Source organism: Bufo gargarizans, chromosome 4 (genome assembly GCF_014858855.1).
Source record: "Bufo gargarizans isolate SCDJY-AF-19 chromosome 4, ASM1485885v1, whole genome shotgun sequence".
NCBI classification, from domain to species: Eukaryota; Metazoa; Chordata; class Amphibia; order Anura; family Bufonidae; genus Bufo; species Bufo gargarizans.
Genome location: NC_058083.1, coordinates 157575714 through 157596976, shown reverse-complemented (window position 1 = coordinate 157596976; position 21263 = coordinate 157575714). Strand labels below are relative to the sequence as shown.

Genomic DNA, 21263 nt, shown 5'->3' with positions numbered 1-21263 from the left:
ACTGATTAAAAATGAAAATAATAAAATTCCCTACACATGTTTGGTATCGCCGCGTCCGTAACGACCTGATCTATAAAACGGTCATGTTACTTTACCCGAATGGTGAACTCCATAAAAATAAAAAATTAAAAACTATGATGAAATTGAAATTTTGCCCACCTTACTTCCCCAAAAAAGGTAATAAAAGTGATCAAAAAAGTCGCATGTATGCCAAAATTGTAACAATCAAACCATCATCTCATCCCGCAAAAAATGAGACCCTACTTAAAATAATCGCCCAAAAACTGAAAAAACTATGGCTCTTAGACTATGGAAACACTAAAACATCATTTTTTGTTTCAAAAATGAAATCATTGTGTAAAACTTACATAAATTAAAAAAAGTATACATATTAGATATTGCCGCGTCCGTATCGACCGGCTCTATAAAAATATCACATGACCTAACCCCTCAGATGACCACCGTAAAAAAATAGAAATAAAAACGGTGTAAAAAAAGCAATTTTTTGTAATCTTACGTCACAAAAAGTGTAATAGCAAGCGATCAAAAAAATCATATGCACCCCAAAATAGTGCCAATCAAACCGTCATCTCATCCTGCAAAAAATGAGACCCTACTTAAGATAATCGCCCAAAAACTGAAAAAACTATGGCTCTTAGACTATGAAGAAACTAAAACTTTTTTGTTTTAAAAATGAAATCATTGTGTAAAACTTACATAAATAAAAAAAATTGTATACATATTAGGTATCGCCGCGTCCGTGACAACCTGCTCTAAAAAATTACCACATGATCTAACCTGTCAGATGAATGTTGTAAATAACAAAAAAAACGGTGCAAAAAAGGTATTTCTTGTTACCTTGCCGCACAAAAAGCGTAATATAGAGCAACCAAAAATCATATGTACCCTAAACTAGTACCAACAACACTGCCACCCTATCCCGTAGTTGCTAAAATGGGGTCACTTTTTTAGAGTTTCTACTCTAGGGGTGCATCAGGGGGGCTTCAAATGGGACATGGTGTAAAAAACAAACAGTCCAGCAAAATCTGCCTTCCAAAAACCGTATAGCATTCCTTTCCTTCTGCGCCCTGCCGTGTGCCCGTACAGCAGTTTACGACCACATATGAGGTGTTTCTGTAAACTACAGAATTAGGGCCATAAATAATGAGTTTTGTTTGGCTGTTAACCCTTGCTTTGTAACTGGAAAAAAAAATATTAAAATGGAAAATCTGCCAAAAAAGTGAAATTTGGAAATTGTATCTCTATTTTCCATTAAATCTTGTGCAACACCTAAAGGGTTAAAAACGTATGTAAAATCAGTTTTGAATACCTTGAGGGGTGTAGTTTCTTAGATGGGGTCACTTTTATGGAGTTTCTACTCTAAGGTTGCATCAGGGGGCTTCAAATGGGACATGGTGTCAAAAAAACAGTCCAGCAAAACCTTCCTTCCAAAAACCATATGGTGCACCTTTCACTCTACGCCCCGCTGTGTGGCCGTACAGTAGTTTACGGCCACATATGGGGTGTTTCTATAAACGGCAGAGTCAGGGCAATAAAGATACAGTCTTGTTTGGCTGTTAACCCTTTCTTTGTTAGTGGGAAAAATGGGTTAAAATGGAAAATTAGGCAAAAAAATGAAATTCTCAAATTTCATCCCCATTTGCCAATAACTCTTGTGCAACACCTAAAGGGTTAACAAAGTTTGTAAAATCAGTTTTGAATACCTTGAGGGGTGTAGTTTATAGAATGGGGTCATTTTTGGGTGGTTTCTATTATGTAAGCCTCGCAAAGTGACTTCAGAGCTGTAGTGGTCCCTAAAAATTGGGTTTTTGTAAATTTCTGAAAAATTTCAAGATTTGCTTCTAAACTTCTAAGCCTTGTAACATCCCCAAAAAATAAAATATCATTCCCAAAATAATTCAAACATGAAGTAGACATATGGGGAATGTAAAGTCATCACAATTTTTAGGGGTATTACTATGTATTACAAAAGTAGAGAAACTGAAACTTTGAAATTTGCAAATTTTTCAAAATTTTTGTTAAATTAGGTATTTTTTGGTGCAAAAAAAATAATTTTTTTGACTTCATTTCACCAGTGTCATGAAGTACAATATGTGATGAAAAAACAATCTCAGAACGGCCTGGATAAGTCAAAGCGTTTTAAAGTTATCAGCACTTAAAGTGACACTGGTCAGATTTGCAAAAAATGGCCTGGTCCTAAGGTGTAATAAGGCTGTGTCCCTAAGGGGTTAACATAAAAGCTTTTAAAAGTGTCTAGAGAGACTGATAGGGCTGAGAAAAATCATAAAATAGGCCATATTTATTTGAGCAGTGATTGGTGCCAGTTATTGGTCTATATGTACATCTGACATGACTGGATAATTGCTATGACTGGGCGGTTAATGTACAGGGTTACAGTCTGTTTAGAAAGGATCGTCAATACTGGAGAGGGGGAGGGGTTTGCCTTTATGTAAAGTCCTGTCTAAAGCCCACACTCCGGGAAGATATACGTGAGGGACCTGAACATGGAGTCACTGTGGGTAGAAATGCATGGAGGAAAAAACTATAATAAATTACTAATAGGAGTTTATTATAAACCACCTAATATACCAGAGTCCACCGAAAATCTACTTCTAAACTAAATAGACGAGGCGGCAAGTCATAGTGAGGTAGTTATTATGGGGGAATTCAACTTCCCAGATATAGACTGGGAAACTGAAACCTGTACATCTCATAAAGGAAACAGGTTTTTGGCAATAACCAATGACTGCCACACTAGACTTAGTATTAACCAATAGACCTAACAGATGTGCAGGTTGGGGGACACCTGGGAAATAGTGACCATAAAGTAATAACCTTCCAATTGTCATTCAAAAGAGTGTTTCTTCTGGGAGGAATAAAAATACCAAACTTCAAAAAAGCAAAACTTAGCCACCTAAGAGAGGCCATAGGCCTAACTAACTGGGACAAAGTCCTCAAAAATAAAAATACAGCCACAAAATGGGATATTTTTAGAAGCATCCTAAAATCTAATTGTAAAAGGTACATACCTTATAAGAATAAGGTTAAGGAACAAGAAAAAAAACAATGTGGATAAATAGAAATGTTAAGAAAGCAATAAATGACAAAGAAAGCATTTAAATCACTAAAACAGGAGGGTAGCGAGGAAGCATTGAAAAACTATAAGGAAAAAAATAGAATATGTAGAAGACAAATAAAAGTTGCCAAACTAGAGACCGAGAGATTAATATTCAAAGAGAGCAAACTAATCCTAAAATGTTCTTTAATTATATAAATGGTAAAAAGTATAAATATGAAGATATCAGCCCTTTACAGAGTAATGAGGGTGTGTAGAGACCAATGAGGAGAAAGCAAAGCTATTAAATATTTTTTTCTCCACTGTATTCACTGAAGAAATAAACTGTCAGATGAAATGCAAAATGTAGAAGTAAATTCCCCATGAAAAGTGCCCTGTCTGACCCAGGAAGAAGTACAGCGGCATCTTAAAAAGATTAAAATAGACAAATCACCGGGACCAGATGGCATACACCCCCGTATCCTAAGAGAATTAAGTAATGTCATAGCCAGACCCTTATTTCTGATATTTAAGGACTCTATACTGACTAGGAGTGTTGCACAGGATTGGCGCATAGCAAATGTGGTGCCAATATTCAAAAAGGGTCCAAAAACAGAGCCTGGAAACTATAGGTCAGTAAGTTTAACATCTGTTGTGGGTAAACAGTTTGAAGTTTTTTTAAGAGATGCTATCTGGGAGTACTTCAATGAACGTAAGTAAATAACGCCATATCAGCATGGCTTTATGAGGGATCGGTCATGTCAAACTAATTAGTTTCTATGAGGAATTAGGTTCTAGACTTAACCACGGCGAATCAATGGATGTCGTATATCTGGCTATCTCCAAAGCATTTGACACTGTACCACATAAAAGGTTAGTATATAAAATCAGAATGCTTGGACTGGTATAAAATGTCTGTATGTGGGTAAGAAACTGGCTCAGTGATAGAAAAAAGAGGGTGGTTATTAAGGGTGCACACTCAGATTGGGTCACTGTCACTAGTGGAGTACCAGATGGGTCAGTATTGGGCCCTATTCTCTTTAATATATTTATTAATGATCTTGTAGAAGGCTTGCACAGTGAAATATCATTTTTTGCTGATGACACTAAACTGTATAAAGTAATTAACACAGAAGAGGACAGTATACTGCTACAGATGAATCTGGATAGATTGGAGGCTTGGACAGAGAAGTGGCAGATGAGGTTTAACACTGACAAACGTAAGGTTATGCACATGGGAAGGAATAAAGCAAGTCACCAGTACATACTAAATGGTAAAACACTGGGTAACACTGACATGGAAAAGGACCTAGGAATTTTAGTAAACAGCAAACTAAGCTGTAGAAACCAGTGTCAGGCAGCTGCTGCCAAGGCCAATAAGATAATGGGTTGCATCAAAAGGGGCATAGATGCCCGTGATGAGAACATAGTCCTGCCACTTTACAAATCACTAGTCAGACCACACATTGAGTACTGTGTACAGTTCTGGGCTCCTGTGAACAAGGCAGACATAGCAGAGCTGAAGAAGGTACAGAGGAGGGCAACTAAAGTAATAACTATAATGGGGGGACTACAGTACCCTGAAGGATTATCAAAATTAGGGTTATCAACTTTAGAAAAAAGATGACTCAGGGGAGATCTAATAACTATGTATAAATATATCAGGGGTCAGTACATAGATCTATCCCATTATCTATTTATCCCCAGGACTGTGACTGTGACCAGGGGACATCCTCCGCGTCTGGAGGAAAGAAGGTTTGTACACAAACATAGAAGAGGATTCTTTACGGTAAGAGCAGTGAGACTATGGTACTCTCTGCCTGAGGAGGTGGTGATGGTGAATTCACTAAAAGAGTTCAAGAGGGCCTGAATGTATTTCTGGAGGGTAATAATATTACAGGTTATAGTTACTAGAGATTGGTTGTTGATCCAGGGAGTTATTCTGATTGCCTGACTGGAGTCACAGTTTTTTTTTGCCTTCCTCTGGATCAACTTGCAGGATTTCAGGCTAAACTCGATGGACAAATGTCTTTTTTCAGCCTTATAAACTATGTTACTATGTTACTATTTATGCTGATTGAATAGTCTTGAATTCTATGACTACTTATAAATTGCTCCATGCGCATATTATAGGTAGGCTTTGAGCTCCTCTTATACTGTGCTGGAAATTAATATAAAAGGGGAGATTTAATATCTCCCTATGACAGAAAATTGGCATTAAAAAGTCAAGACCTTACATGCAACTTTTTTTTTTTTAAGTCACAAAAGGTTAGTTTTTACACTTTTCAGAAAGGGGGTATGACAAGGACAGGAAGGGGACATGGCCAGAAGCTGAGACAAATTTATCTTTATTTATGCCAGTTCTCTGGCACAAATAAAGCCATAAATCTACAACAGTGCATCGTCTGGCACTGCAGGGGATATCAAGACCAATGCAGAAAGCACCGATTTTGATAAATCTCCCCCATAGTGTATATTTTTTGTCATATCTGTTGGGTAAAGCACTGTGGGACAAGGACACAAGCTTACACATAGCAAAAGATGGAATAGCTATTTGAATACCTCAGTGGTGCATAAGATCTCATCAAAACACCTCAACGGATATATGGATACTTAACTATTTTATACCACATAAACTACTCACAAAAAAATAGTGATATTCGGCTTGTGGGTGAAATTTCTGGATGAACCTAAAAAGCACTCTATCCTTTACAGATGAACTTAATGTGACCTTCTCTAAACTTTTGAATGTACATGTCCAACTGTTCAATGTTTGAGTACCTTTTGCACAACTTGCTGTTCTCTAACAAGGAGCTTAATGGCAAAATTCACAACAGGTGTTTGATCCATGAATGCCCGATAAATTTATTGGTTCAATTAGAATTGGTATTTAAACAGTCCTCCTCATCATGCTGTTCACATTTTGACATCATGAGACCAAGACAACCTAACAATTGATCAACGGTATCTCGCCATTATGAGGTTTCAAGCAGGATGTTCTCAGACAGAAGTGGCCACTGAGCTTAGAGTGTCCCAGAGTGTCATCAGCAGGTTGCAACAGAGATACAGAGAGACTGGATGAGTTGCAGAAAGGCATAGAAGTTGACGTCCTTTGGCCACATCCGACATTGATAACCACTTCATTGTGAACAATGCCCTGCGGAACCGGATGATGAATGCCACACAACTCCAGGCACATTTAAGGGAGGTGAGAGGCACCCAAGTGTCACGTCAGACCATTCAAAACCATTTACATGAGCGTGGTCTGCATGCTAGATGACCTGCAAGGGTACCCGACTAGGTACTGCAAGGCGTCATCATCTTGCATGGGCCATGGAGCATCTTCACTAGACAAGGGACCAGAGAGCCTCAGTGCTGTTCACTGATGTTGGAGACGTGAAGGAGAGCGCTGTGCATCAGTCACTGTTTGCCTTTGGTGGTGGTGTTACAGTGTGGGCAGGTGTGTCTAGTCAATATAGAACTGCCATACACATTGTGAATGATACAGCGACAAGCCCATACTGCTTGAATAATATCATTAATCCAGTCATTGTGCCTCTGTATGAACAACACAGGCCTCAGATGTTGCATCATTAGGGAACAGCTGCTGGAGACTGGGGTACTTTAATTGGAGTGACCTACACTTTCTCCAGACCTGAATTCCATTGAAAACCTATGGGATCAGCTGAGTTGCCATGTAGAGGCTCGTAAAAAATTTACCCCAGAACCTCAATGACCTGAGGGCCACCAATCAAGAAGAGTGGGATGCCATGCCTCAGCAGACAATATGTTGACTTGTAAACAGCATGAGACATCGTTGTTAAGTTGTAATTAAAGCTCAAGGCCACAATTTTTTTGTGGGGGTAAACCCACCACTGTTGTTGGCTTTTATTTCAATAAATTGTTTGAGATGAGGAAATCACCATTGCATGCTTCTATTTAAATGTCTTACTTTCATGATATAATATCACTGTAGCGTGAACTTTTTACGTTTTCCATAAATTTCACCTGAAAGCAATATATCCATAACTTTTTGTGAGTAGTGCCCATAGACAGAGATGACCGGAATAGACTATATAAAGCTTGCTTCAAATTATTATAATCACAGGTTGGCCCTTCTTCATTCGATCTGTGGCTGCAGTTATCTGAACTGGTAAAATGGAGGTCAGGGAACCCCCATTCTCCTGATATCATGTGGATATAAAATTAGATGAGAACACCACTTAAAGTCAATAATATATATTATGGCATGTTGGAGAAATTATGACATTCATGGTCCCAAGTGACCGTATTTCTTTAACAACTTAACATAAGGGTTATAATATGAGCTAGCGGTTATTAAGGTCATTGCATTATGAAGTTTATGCAATGGAAGTAATAATGGAGACTTACTTTAGTACTAGAATTATCAATTATTGTGCAAGCTGGCTAATGTATAATGTAGTAGACTGAGAGAGTATATATTGAGCCCTCAAGTTACAATATTAATTGGTTCCAGTACAACCATTGTATGTAAAAACCATTCTAAGTCCATACCTATGTGGAAAACTAGTAATTGCTTCCAAAGCCCCAAAATGTGATCCAAGATAAGAGAAAATGACAATTTAAGACAAACTAGCGGATAACTAAGACAAGTAAAGCAAGTCCTTAGATATAACAGTCAGGAACAGTCTGTGATGAGGACAAGAACTTCTTATTACCTGACAGCCACAGAAGCAATTAACCTAGTACAGACAGAGAGCCATATAGGAGATGTAGTACCACACTGTGCTGAAAGAGGAGCTACTAGAAAGAAAATACAGATGTTTTAATGGCCATGTCTGAGGCATTGTATATTGAGTCTAGTTTCAATTTATAATGGCCCAGGAAAGACCATTGTAAGTTGAGAATATAGTATTTTCAGACCATAGCATCTTGAGGGACCCCTATATTGTAATTGTAATTATAACATGGAGAATAGGTGTCTCGTATCTTGATGCTCCTAGTTGTAGATCAGCCAAAGTGCTGGTCTTGTCAGACTCTATCTGGGTGTGCCCACCAGTAATATGTACCATTACAGTAAACACTAGGTAAATGAAAACACTGGTGTTATATCTACTAAGATATTATTGGTGGCTCCCAACATATTGGAAATTGTATGAAGATGAAAAGACTACAAACAGTCAAGACTTTCTATTAGCTTAAATCCTACATACTATAAATTGCCAGCTCATTCATTAGCTCACTAAGATGATTTTTCCCATCTTTTATCCACTTGCAACTTGGATAACAGTCAGTTACTACTAGCAGTCCAGCAACCTCATCAAATAAATACAGAGTAATCTGCCATTGATGGACAACTAACAGTATAACATGAAGACCAACATATGCCAATGGACAAATAGACCCTAAAGCAAGAATGAAGACTAGAGGACTAGATTGTTGTCAGCATTAGCTTTCCCCTCTTCCAGTTGCAAGTGTTTCATTGTAAATTATGATAAATGATGCTACTGTATCATTGTGGATATCATGGGGAAGATATTCAAGTCAGAAATGGAGCAGAGATTTGCTATTTCCAATTATCTGCTGCTTCTTTTTCTCTTACTCATGTTCTGACCTTTAAGGTGTGCACATCTATTGAGGAATCCTGGGTTATATTTAGCATCTTTCCATCTCATTCAACAGACGGTGCCTTGCAAACAAATTAGTGTTGGATTTGTACCACAGTCTTCTTGGATATGGGAGAAAAATAATGAGTTCTATGCACAATCCTTCTCTTTAAAGCATGTGTTTAAACCTGAGATGTTTATTCCTCAATATAGAAGATGCTTGCCTAATCTGTATTTACTTTCAAGGCGCATTTCAACTTGGAATGAACCAGATAAATATAGAATACTGCCTGAATTTCCAAGAGGTGGCTAAATATCACTGCACACATTGCATTCATAGATACAGTACACTGATATAGTACCTTCCCTATGCCTCTATGACTATATGATTTATGTAGTCAGAAGAGGTACTAATGCAGGAACTGAAACATTGGAGATCACGGTGACCTTTACTGAGTTATGACTTGTCTCCTGCCTTACATAGAACTGATATGATACGTCTACAAGACATCACACCTATACATACCTGCCTGCTTCTGTATTACCAAGATAGAAGCTACACTGTATCATGAAAGGTGAATTTGTGAAAACCAGGAGACAGATGACATTTCAAGGATCTCAAACGTATATGTGTCATTGCTCTCCAAGCTACACTGTGCAAGTGCAAATGAAAGGTTACATATTCTAACTCACCGCAGGAAACAACATTAGAAAGCTAGGCTATAGGCTGCAAAGTACATTCCTAATAGCTGAACCTAATCAGAACATAGAAGATTCAAGAGGAAGGTACATAGAGAACTGACTGCTGCAACCTTATGGAAAGAGAAATAATAAAGGAATCTATTTGTACTTACATTCATCTTCTATGTGTCTCGATCTCCCTTTCAAGTCATTTTACAGGAAAATTCCAATCATCGGCAGATAGCAGTGTTTGAGAGGCATGTTCTGCACCAACTGCCTGTCATATTGTTCATCGCTTTCCTTTCCCTTCAGAGACCATTCCTCCTGGACTCGAATGCTCAGTTCAAAAATAGACTTTAATTCACTTCAAACATTCACGCCTTAACTCTTTGCAGCAGCTGCCAGAGACTAAGCTAGCAAAATATAGCCGCAACCAATTTCAATATGATTTCCCCCCCTCCCCGGAAAATGACTAGACTGTGCCTGGGGTCTCCTGAACTTGTCTTAACCCTCCAATTTCATGACGATTTCTGAGCAAGGCTGGATGGGCGAGAGCTGATCATTCCAAAAGCCTTCCCTATTTCATTCATCAACCTTGCAGGGGGAAATGTGTTTCTGATATAAATTATTCATGAGTTCAGTTCTGCTAGACCCAGGACATGGTGTTAATCATTAATAGGTTGTGGCTTTTTTTTTTTATCTTCTTTCTTTGTTAACATTTTAAGGTGTTCTCAGTTTGCTGTGCTACATACAGAAATGTAAGTCTTTAATCTGGTTATATTTTTCTTAATATTTTTCTTTGTGTACATTTGGATCTATCTATCTCATATCTATCTATCTATCTATCTATCTATCTATCTATCTATCTATCTACCTACCTATCTCATATCTATCTATCTACCTATCTATCTCATATCTATCTATCTATCTATCTATCTATCTATCTATCTATCTATCTAATCTATCTAATTTATCTCTTATTCCTGGACGGTGTATAAACTATAAACCATGAACTGGCTCTTATCTATAGGGTAAATGGCTTCAGTATATCATATCTTTAATGTTAGAAATTTTGATTGATGACATCATCGGCAAAGACTTCTAATGTCCATTCTATAACTGAAATAGAATCAAACCATTGCTATAGCAACATAATGAAATTCTCATAACCCTGTCCTATACTTTTCCTCTTCAAATAAAGCACAACGAGCCAATCACTTCACTGGTTGGGTACAGAATGGAAGGCTAAGACGGTTTTGTTCCCTGCTGCTTCATTTTATACAAGCCTGACTTGTCCTACACATGACTAAATCAGCCTCAAAATACCCTCCAATAAAATTAAAGGCTAGGACATTTAGTATGAACTTAATGAGCCCATTGTCTTCTGAAGTTGGAACATAACTTCAGATGTGCACTGGACACTTAAATACTTTATAGAAGAGCTTAGTTTGATTTTTTTTAATCTTTAAACCGATAAGGCTCCAAGAGAGCTGCTAAGAATCCAGCAAGTTGACTTTGAGAAAATTACTATATCTCTTTCTAGGGGATTTAGTTATGTATAAACATAATAAAAGCTAATAAAACTTGTTCCAATTATTTTTTTATCCCCTGACATGTAAACAAAACCAAAGGCATCCATTATAAAAACAGTTTTATCATCAGCATTTCATTAGAATTCCCTATTTAACAAACAGCATCAAAACTACATTTCATGATGTTTATTTATATTCACTGCTGTGTGACTGAGCAAAGAATATCTGCTATACTCACTATTTTAGACCCTATTTCCATTTATTGGGGGAAATCATAAGTTGAAGGACAGAGAAATTACACTTTGTATTACAATGGTCACAGTCACAGTTGACCTTGAAATCATGGAGGACTAGTTTTGATCCGAAGAACATAGCTTGCTATCTGTATTTTGCTTGGTGTACCAGTAATATTTGGGTAGTGCCATATCAGGTGTAGAAAGATGAGTGTAACTTCTCTACAAAAACACAAGAAGCTGAGATAATACTAAATTGAACTATACAACCTTGGCAGAGAGTGTTGAACTGCTCAGGACAGAGAGTTTTGGTGTAGACAATGGGCAAGAATGACATTAAATACATTGATCTAGAGAACCAAGAGGTTAAAGAGAAGCTCTGAGAAAATGATTTTGTTTCCCTCATTTGTAAATATAGTAGTATACATAATCATTTATTTAACAAACTTACATTTCAATGTTTTTAAACCATTTTCAGCTTCCATTACTTTTGCCATTTTAATTCTGTGATCCCTGTGCAGTACCCCACAACAGGGTAGCTACAAAAGGGTTTGTTATTACGTTAATTGGTTTAATGTAATATTCTGATTTACTGTATTGCATCCTCGATAGTTCTGTATGGCTAGGTCAGGATTAACTATCCTGACTCAGCCCCTTTTAGGATGCTATGAGATGAACCTAGTTCAGTGTGTTTAGAGAGAGTGCTGTGTTAGCTGAGGAAAAGAGAGGAGCTTCATGTGCTCACCCCTCAGAAAAGTAGGCCTCTGTCCCAGAGAGCACTTATCTCTGAGACATCTGCAGCAAGAAAGCCATTGCTACATTAAAGTACTCCAGAGAAAGAAAAGTAAGAACTGGAAGGTCCAGAATCTGCAAGGCCATGCACTGGAGTCAGTCAGCAGACTTTGCTGCTGTGAAAGAGAACATTGCCAATACACCTTTCTACAAACTGACCTGGAACTGGCCAACTGTGTCTTAAAGGGTTATCTCTCACACTGACTCTACTTATCTGGCTCCCCGCCCCTTGCACCACTCCTGGCCCCTGCACTGCCGCACCAGCTTCTCCCTGTGCATGGATGAAAACATCCGGTGTTGGGGGGAGCAGCCAATGGCAGGCAGGGGCGAGCCTCCCTAGTATCACGGGTGACAATAGAGAGGTTCGTACCTGTCCCCGCCTGCTATTGGATGCCCCCCTCCCTGACACCAGATGTTTTCATCGGCAGAGGCAGCAGCGGCGGCGGTGCGGGGACCAGGAGCGGCGCATGGAGCCGGTAGCCAGGTAAGTTTATTCAGTGTTAGGTGTCCGGCATATGGGTGACTTTTTTTGTGTCGGATAACCCCTTTATTCCTGTACCCTTCAGCCTGGGAATTGCAGACAAGAGTGCAACAACCTTATTGCCAGTCTTAGTTTCTCCAAGTAGAAAGACTTTGGAAAGAAAGAGTGAGGGAGTACCACAACCCCCATCATTGCTGCTATTTATCAATTACTATCGGGAAGAATTGCACTGAGATTTGTTTGGAACTGGGCTTTTTTTGCATTTCAGTAATGAGAAATGTATTTCCTTCCACTGGCCTAGCCGACCTACTGACTCCAGCACCATTCGCCAGCGACAGAACCTACATCTCCTGCCCTGCATCCTTACAAAATGCTTAACATACAGTAGTTCTTTGCAATTTACATATTCTGTTTTTAGTTAAAAAAACATGAGTTGTTTCTTGTACAGTACTGGGGCCACTATGTCTCCTATAAACTACACCTTGGTATTGGATGGGGTGTTTTGCAGACCCTAAATCTATTTGTAGAAAGACCAATACATGTTTATTCATCAATAAGACTGGTGCAGTGTATGAACAGTGTTTTAGTCTTTTCCCCTGGGCAGAGTATGCTAAAAAGTTTGTTTCAACCTTTTTTATGTGCAGTCTATTAAGTAACAGAATAGTGCTATTGACAGGCTGGACTTGTCACTCAAATCCCTTAAAATTCTAATACTTTTACTCCCTATTGAATTCTAAAGTGTAAACGGCTTTACAAGAACACCTTGAGAACATAGAAGCACTCTAAACCTTGACTGGGAAAGTAACTTGAGCTGTTTCCTTCAAAGTCTATCCTGTTAATTCATTATGACTAAAAGCCTGATTTGTTATCTGCTATTAAACGGAGGTGTTTGCAAACCTTATACTGTATGTGAAATGAATGTTTTATCTAAAGAAGGAGTTAGAAAGCATTTGTAGGCACTCAAGAACCATCAGTTACTAGCAGGTTATGTTTCAGGAGCCTCTCATATTCTAGTTACGCATTTTTTATGTGGTGCCTGCTTGTCCTGACCTGATCTGGGATGAGATCTCCACATGCCTCTTAAAGTTTCAAGAGGCATGTTATTGAATTCAAAAAGTGAAACTCATATATTATATAGATTTATTACATACAGAATGATCTATTTCAGGCATGATTATTGCTTACAGCTAATGAAAACCCAAAAGTCAGTATCTCCGAAAATTTGAATATTGTGAAAAAGTTTAAACTCGTGCTGTCACACTCTAATCAGTTAATCAATACAAAACACCTGCAAAGGTTTCCTAAATGGTCCATCGGTCTGGTTCAGTAGACTACACAATCATGGAGAAGACTGCTGACTTGACAGTTGTCCAGAAGACAGTCACTGACACCCTCCAAAAGGAGGGTAAGTTACAAAAGGTCATTGCTAAAGAAGCTGGCTAATCACAGTGTGCCGTATCCAAGCATATTAATTAAGTTGAGTGGAAGGAAAAACTAAGATAGAAAAAGGTACACAAGTAACAAGTATGACTGCAGCCTTGAAAGGATTTGGGGAAGATTCACAAGGAGTGGACTGTGGCTGGAGTCAGTGCTTCAAGAGCCACCACACACAGACATATCTGTGTGACAATGTCAAAATTTACTTTCATCTGAAAATAGGACTTTGGACCACAGTCTAACCAAGATACGACACGTACCTGGGTTAGGGCTCTTTCACACTTGCGTTCTTTTCTTCCGGCATAGAGTTCCGTCGTCGGGGCTCTATGCCGGAAGAATCCTGATCAGGATTATCCTAATGCATTCTGAATGGAGTGAAATCCGTTCAGGATGCATCAGGATGTCTTCAGTTCCGGAACGGAACGTTTTTTGGCCGGAGAAAATACCGCAGCATGCTGCGCTTTTTGCTCCAGCCAAAAATCCTGAACACTTGCCGCAAGGCCGGATCCGGAATTAATGCCCATTGAAAGGCATTGATCCGGATCCGGCCTTAAGCTAAACGTCGTTTTGGCGCATTGCCGGTTACGACGTTTAGCTTTTTCTCAATGGTTACCATGGCTGCCGGGACGCTAAAGTCCTGGCAGCCATGGTAAAGTGTGGTGGGGAGCGGGGGAGCAGCATACTTACCGTCCGTGTGGCTCCCGGGGAGCTCCAGAGTGACGTCAGGGCGCCCCAGGCGCATGGATGACGTGTTCGCATGGCACGTCATCCATGCGCATGGGGCGCTCTGACGTCATTCTGGAGCGCCCCGGGAGCCGCGCGGACTGTAAGTATGCCGCTCCCCCGCTCCCCGCTCCTACTATGGCAACCAGGACTTTAACCCCTTAAGGACACATGACGTACCGGTACGGCATGTTTCCCGAGTCCTTAAGGACACATGACGTACCGGTACGTCATGGCTTTAAATAGCGATGCCGGCGCCGCGGGGGTTAATCGGAACGGGATGCCGGCTGAAATCATTCCGCCGGCATCCTGTAACAATGCAGGGGGGGGGTCATTTGACCCCCCCGCATCGACGATCGCAGAAAACCGCAGGTCAATTCAGACCTGCGGTTTTCTGCGTTTCCGGTCCATTCGGGTGTCCTGTGACCCGATGAACCGGAAAAAGACTGCGATCGGTGGCGTAATTTTACACCACCAATCGCAGTCCGAGGATTTGCAGAGGCGGAGCTGGCCCTGGTGCTGAACGCCGCTGTCCAGGGTGCTGATTGGTGCAGGGGAGAGAGGCGCGAGATTCAAACTTCCTGCGCTCCTCTCTCCCCTCCTCTTCCTGTTCTGCACGAGCACCCGGCAGCATCGTCCAGCACCAGCTCCTGAGTCCCCCTAATCGCCATCCATCACCCTCCTGCACCCATCGCCACCCAGGTAGGTTAGGGTCAGTGAGGGAGAGGCACCTTTAGGCAGGGATAGAAGGGAAAAGTTAGAAAAAAAAAAAAAAAAAAAAAAATCACATTTATTCCAAACTTTTTTTTTCAGCTACCAGACCCCAGACCCCCCTGCCACTTGCCCCCCCCGCATCCCCCCCATCACCAGCCCCCCCCTCACCACCAGCCCCCCCCTCACCACCAGCCCCCCCCCCCCCCCACCAGACCCCCCCACCACCACTTTTTTTTTTCTGCGTGCGCTGACTGGCCGGCACTTTTTAGCGTCCGTCCACTGTTAGCGCATCGCCCGCCCCACTGCCCCACCACCCCACCGACCGCTGATCAGCGTTGAACCGCTGATCAGCAAGTTTGAACTTTTTTTTTTTTTTTTTCTAACACTTGCCCATTTTTTTTGCCTGGACTTTTAGTACGTGAACACCCGTGCCCCCACACACACGCACATAGAATAAAGGTTTACACGCACGCACATACACACGCACACACACACACCATGGCCCGCCGGGTGTTCTCGGCCGAGGAGGCATATGCCCAGATTGCCTCCGACTCTGAGAGCCCCAGTGAGGATGAGGATGACCCCACGTTCCTTTTGTCATCCGCATCCTCCTCATCATCATCGGATGACGATGAGCCACCAAGGCAGCGGAGACGCCGCCAGGCGGAGCCAGGGGCCACACATGCTAGGGATCCTGTGGCCCACCCTAGTACGAGCCGCCCTGGGGTTCGTACTGGTTTCCCGGCCCACCAAATAAGTTCACCGGAGCCCCCTGCCGATGAACTTAGCTGGTGTCCCCCAGTGGACTTTGAGCCTGAGATTCCGGATTTCGCTGGCAATCCTGGAATCCAGATTCCCACAGTGGGGTTTACTGAAATAGACTTTTTTAGTTTTTTTTTTCAGTAACCCACTGGTGAATCTGATGGTGGAGCAGACGAATCTGTACGCCCAACAGTTCGTCGCTCAAAACCCGGGCTCATTTTTGGCTAGACCCGGTGGCTGGACGCCGGTCAGTGCAGCCGAGATGAGGACATTTTGGGGCCTCGTGCTGCATATGGGTCTAGTGCAAAAACCCAGTGTCAGGCTGTACTGGAGTGGGGACGTCCTATACCAGACCCCACTGTACAGTACGGCCATGACACGCTCCCGGTTTGAGGCCATCCGGAAATGTCTGCATTATTCCGATAATGCAGCATGTCCCCCCCGAAGTGATCCTGCCTATGACCGGCTGTACAAGATACGGCCGGTCATCGATCACTTTGGGGCCACATTTCAGCAGGCCTACGTACCTGGAAGGGAGGTCGCGGTTGATGAGTCTCTCGTTGCGTTCAAGGGGAGACTCAGTTTCCGCCAATACATTCCCACAAAGCGGGCGAGGTATGGCGTGAAGCTATACAAAATTTGTGAGAGTACCTCAGGGTACACTTACAAATTTCGTGTGTACGAGGGGCGAGATTCCCGGATTCAACCACCAGAATGTCCCCCCACTCTGGGTGTTACCGGGAAACTCGTGTGGGACCTTATGTACCCACTGCTGGATAAGGGTTACCACTTGTACGTGGACAACTTTTATACCAGCATTCCCTTGTTCAGGTCCCTTGCCGCCAGATCCACGTTCGCTTGTGGGACCGTGCGGAAAAATCAACGCGGCCTCCCTGCCCACCCCCTCCAGGTACCTATCCCCAGGGGTGAGACCCGTGCACTTACCAGTGGAAACCTGTTGCTGGTCAGGTATAAGGACAAGAGGGATGTCCTTATGCTGTCCACAATCCACGGTAACAGCACCACCCCAGTCTCTGTGCGAGGTACCACGGCAACGGTCCTCAAGCCCGATTGTATCGTCGCCTACAATCGGTATATGGGAGGAGTTGATCTCTCTGATCAAGTCCTCAAGCCATATAATGCCATGCGCAAAACCCGGGCATGGTACTAAAAAGTTGCGGTCTACATGGTGCAGGTTGCCATGTACAACTCTTTTGTACTATCCCGAAGCGCTGGCAGCACAGGGACATTCCTCCAATTCTATGAGGCAGTCCTCAAAGACCTGATCTTTTCGGACCGGGAAAGAGCAGGCCGGAGTACCTCGGGAACTGGAGGCGCCCGGATCGTCCCTGGCCAACACTTTCCAGGTGTGGTCCCCCATACTGGAAAGAAGGGACGAACCCAAAAAAGATGCAGAGTGTGTCACAAGAGGGGGATACGGAAGGACACCACTACTCAGTGTGACACTTGCCCCGATCATCCGGGCCTCTGCATTATCGATTGCTTCAGGGAGTATCACACTTCCATGGAGTACTAAATTTTTATAATCTCCAACAGTCCCCTAGAGAACATAAAACACTATGGCTCTCAGACTTTGGAGACACAGAAACAATTTTTTTTCCCCAAAAAAATATTAGTTTTAGTGCAGGCATCCTCAAACTGCGGCCCTCCAGATGTTGTAAAACTATAACTCCCAGCATGCCCAGACAACCTACAGCCATCAGCAGGGCATGGTGGGAATTGTAGTTTTACAACATCTGGAGGGCCGCAGTTTTAGGATGCCTGCTTAGTGTCTCCAAAGTCTGAGAGCCATACATATTGGGCATCGTCGCGTGCGTAAAAGTCGTCGCTATAAAAATAACATTTGACCAAACCCCTCGGATGAACGGTGTTAAAAATATAAAATAAAAACGGTGCCAAAACACCCATTTTTGGGCAAAATTTCCATTTGAATCCTTTTTTTCCAGTAATAAAGCAAGGGTTAACAGCCAAAAAAAACTCAATATTTATGGCCCTGATTCTGTAGTTTGCAGAAACACCCCATATGTGGTCGTAAATGGCTATATAGCCGCACGGCAGGGCATAGAACGAAGGGAACTCCATATGGTTTCTGGAAGGCAGATTTTGATGGACAGTTTTTTTTTTTGACACCACGTCCCATTAGAAGCCCCCCCTGATGTAGCCTAGACTAGAAACTCCAAAAAAGTGACCCCATCTAAGAAACTACACCCCTCAAGGTATTCAAAAGTTACTTTATAAACTTTGTTAACCCTTTAGGTGTTCCACAAAACTAAATAGCAAATGTAGAAAAATTTTAGAATTTAATTTTTTTGTTACCTTGCCTCAAAAAAGTGTAATATAGAGCAACCAAAAATCATATTTACCCCTAAAATAGTACCAAATCAACAACCACCTTATCCCGTAGTTTCCTAGATGGGGTCACTTTTATGGAGTTTCTACTCTAGGGGTGCATCAGGGGGCTTGAAAGGGTACATGGTGTAAATAAACCAGTCCAGCAAAATCTGCCTTCCAAAAACCGTATGGCGTTCCCCTTCTTCTATGTCCTGCCGTTTAGCCAAATAGTAGTTTACGACCACATTTGGGGTGTTTCTGCAAACTACAGAATCAGGGCAACCCATTTTGAGTTTTGTTTGGCTGTTAACCCATTTTTTTCAGTAATAAAGTAAGGGTTAAAATGGAAAATTTTCCAAAAAATAGAAATTTCTAAATTGTTTCTCCATCTGCCATTAACTCTTGTGGAACACCTAAAGGGTTAACAAAGTTTGTAAACCCAGTTTTGAATACCTTGAGGGGTGTACTTTCTTAGATGGAGTCACTTTTTTGAAATTTCTATTCTAGGGGTGCAACAGGGGGCTTCAAATGGGACATGGTATAAACAAAACCAGTCCTGCAAAATCTGCCTTCCAAAACCCATATGGCGTTCCCCTCTTTCTACGTGCTCCCGTTTGGCCAAACAGTAGTTTATGACCACATATGGGGTGTTTTTGCAAACTACAGAATCAGGGCAACCCATATTGAGTTTTGTTTGGCTGTTAACCCTTACTTTATTGCTGGAAAAAATGGGTTAAAATGGAAAATTTTCCAAAAAATAGAAATTTCTAAATTGTTTCTCCATCTGCCATTAACTCTTGTGGAACACCTAAAGGGTTAACAAAGTTTGTAAACCCAGTTTTGAATACCTTGAGGGGTGTACTTTCTTAGATGGAGTCACTTTTTTTGAAATTTTTATTCTAGGGGTACAACAGGGGGCTTCAAATGGGACATGGTATAAACAAAACCAGTCCTGCAAAATCTGCCTTCCAAAACCCATATGGTATTCCCCTCCTTCTATGTCCTCCCGTTCGGCCAAACAGTAGTTTACGACCACATATGGGGTGTTTTTGCAAACTACAGAATCAGGGCAACCCATTTTGAGTTTTGTTTGGCAGTTAACCCTTGTTTTACTCCTGGAAAAAATTTATTATATTGGAAAATTTTCCAAAAAATAGAAATTTCTAAATTGTTTCTCCATCTGCCAATAACTCTTGTGGAACACCTAAAGGGTTAACAAAGTTTGTAAACCCAGTTTTGAATACCTTGAGGGGTGTACTTTCTTAGATGGAGTCACTTTTTTGAAATTTCTAGTCTAGGGGTGCAACATGGGGCCTCAAATGGGACATGGTATAAACAAAACCAGTCCTGCCAAATCTGCCTTCCAAAACCCATATGGTGTTCCCCTCCTTCTATGTCCTCCCGTTCGGCCAAACAGTAGTTTACGACCACATATGGGGTGTTTTTGCAAACTACAGAATCAGGGCAACCCATTTTGAGTTTTGTTTGGCAGTTAACCCTTGTTTTACTCCTGGAAAAAATTGATTATATTGGAAAATTTTCCAAAAAATAGAAATTTCTAAATTGTTTCTCCATCTGCCAATAACTCTTGTGGAACACCTAAAGGGTTAACAAAGTTTGTAAACCCAGTTTTGAATACCTTGAGGGGTGTACTTTCTTAGATGGAGTCACTTTTTTGAAATTTCTATTCTAGGGGTGCAACAGGGGGCTTCAAATGGGACATGGTATAAACAAAACCAGTCCTGCCAAATCTGCCTTCCAAAACCCATATGGTGTTCCCCTCCTTCTATGTCCTCCCGTTCGGCCAAACAGTAGTTTACGACCACATATGGGGTGTTTCTGCAAACTACAGAATCAGGGCAACCCATTTTGAGTTTTGTTTGGCAGTTAACCCTTGTTTTTTTCCAGGAAAAAATTGATTATATTGGAAAATTTTCCAAAAAATCTAAATTCTAAAAATGTATGTCCATTTGCCATGAAGTGTTGTGGAAGACCTAAAGGGTTAACAAAGTTTGTAAAAACAGTTTTGAATACCTTGAGGGGTGTAGTTTCTAGAATGGGGTCATTTTTGGGTGGTTTCTATTATGTAAGCCTCACAAAGTGACTTCAAACCTGAACTGGTCCATAAAAAGGTTTGAAGATTTCCGAAAATTTCAAAATTTGCTTCTAAACTTCTAAGCCTTGTAACATCCCCAAAAAATAAAATATCATTCCCAAAATGCTACAAACATGAAGTAGACATATGGGGAATGTAAAGTCATCACAATTTTTGGGGGTATTACTATGTATTGCAGAAGTAGAGAAACTGAAACTTTGAAATTTGCAAATTTTTCAAAATTTTTGGTAAATATGGTATTTTTTTATGCAAAAAAAATTAACTTTTTTGACCCAATTTTAGCAGTGTCATGAAGTACAATATGCGACGAAAAAACAATCTCAGAACAGCCTGGGTAAGTCAAAGCGTTTTAAAGTTATCAGCACTTAAAGTGACAGTGGTCAGATTTGCAAAAAATGGCCTGGTCCTTAAGGTGAAATAGGGCTGTGTCCTTAAGGGGTTAATAGCGTCCTGGCTGCCATAGTAACACTGAAAGCATTTTGAAGACGGATCCGTCTTCAAATGCTTTCAGTACACTTGCGTTTTTCCGGATCCGGCGTGTACCTCCGGCAAGTGGAGTACACGTCGGATCCGGACAACGCAAGTGTGAAAGAGGCCTTAGACTATGGTCCAAAGTCCTATTTTCAGATGAAAGTAAATGTTGCATTTCATTTGAAAATAAAGGTCCCAGAGTCTGAAAGAAGAGTGAAGAGACTCACAATCCAAGTTGCTTTAGGTCCAGTGTGAAGTTTCCACAGTCAGTCATGGTTTCGGGAGTCATGTCATCTGCTGGTGTT

At 41.2% G+C, this 21263-nt stretch overlaps 1 protein-coding gene across 1 annotated transcript in view; it reads right to left on the bottom strand.

Moving 5' to 3' along the window:
• The window catches only part of SCHIP1 (schwannomin interacting protein 1), a 151944-nt gene extending 142077 nt beyond the window's left edge, over positions 1-9867 (bottom strand). Inside the window, exon 1 of the mRNA XM_044291805.1 lies at positions 9519-9867. Coding sequence (XP_044147740.1) covers positions 9519-9524 — 6 coding nt within the window. The 5' untranslated portion in view covers positions 9525-9867. The remainder of the gene's footprint in view (positions 1-9518) is intronic.
• Positions 9868-21263: the final 11396 nt, after the last annotated feature.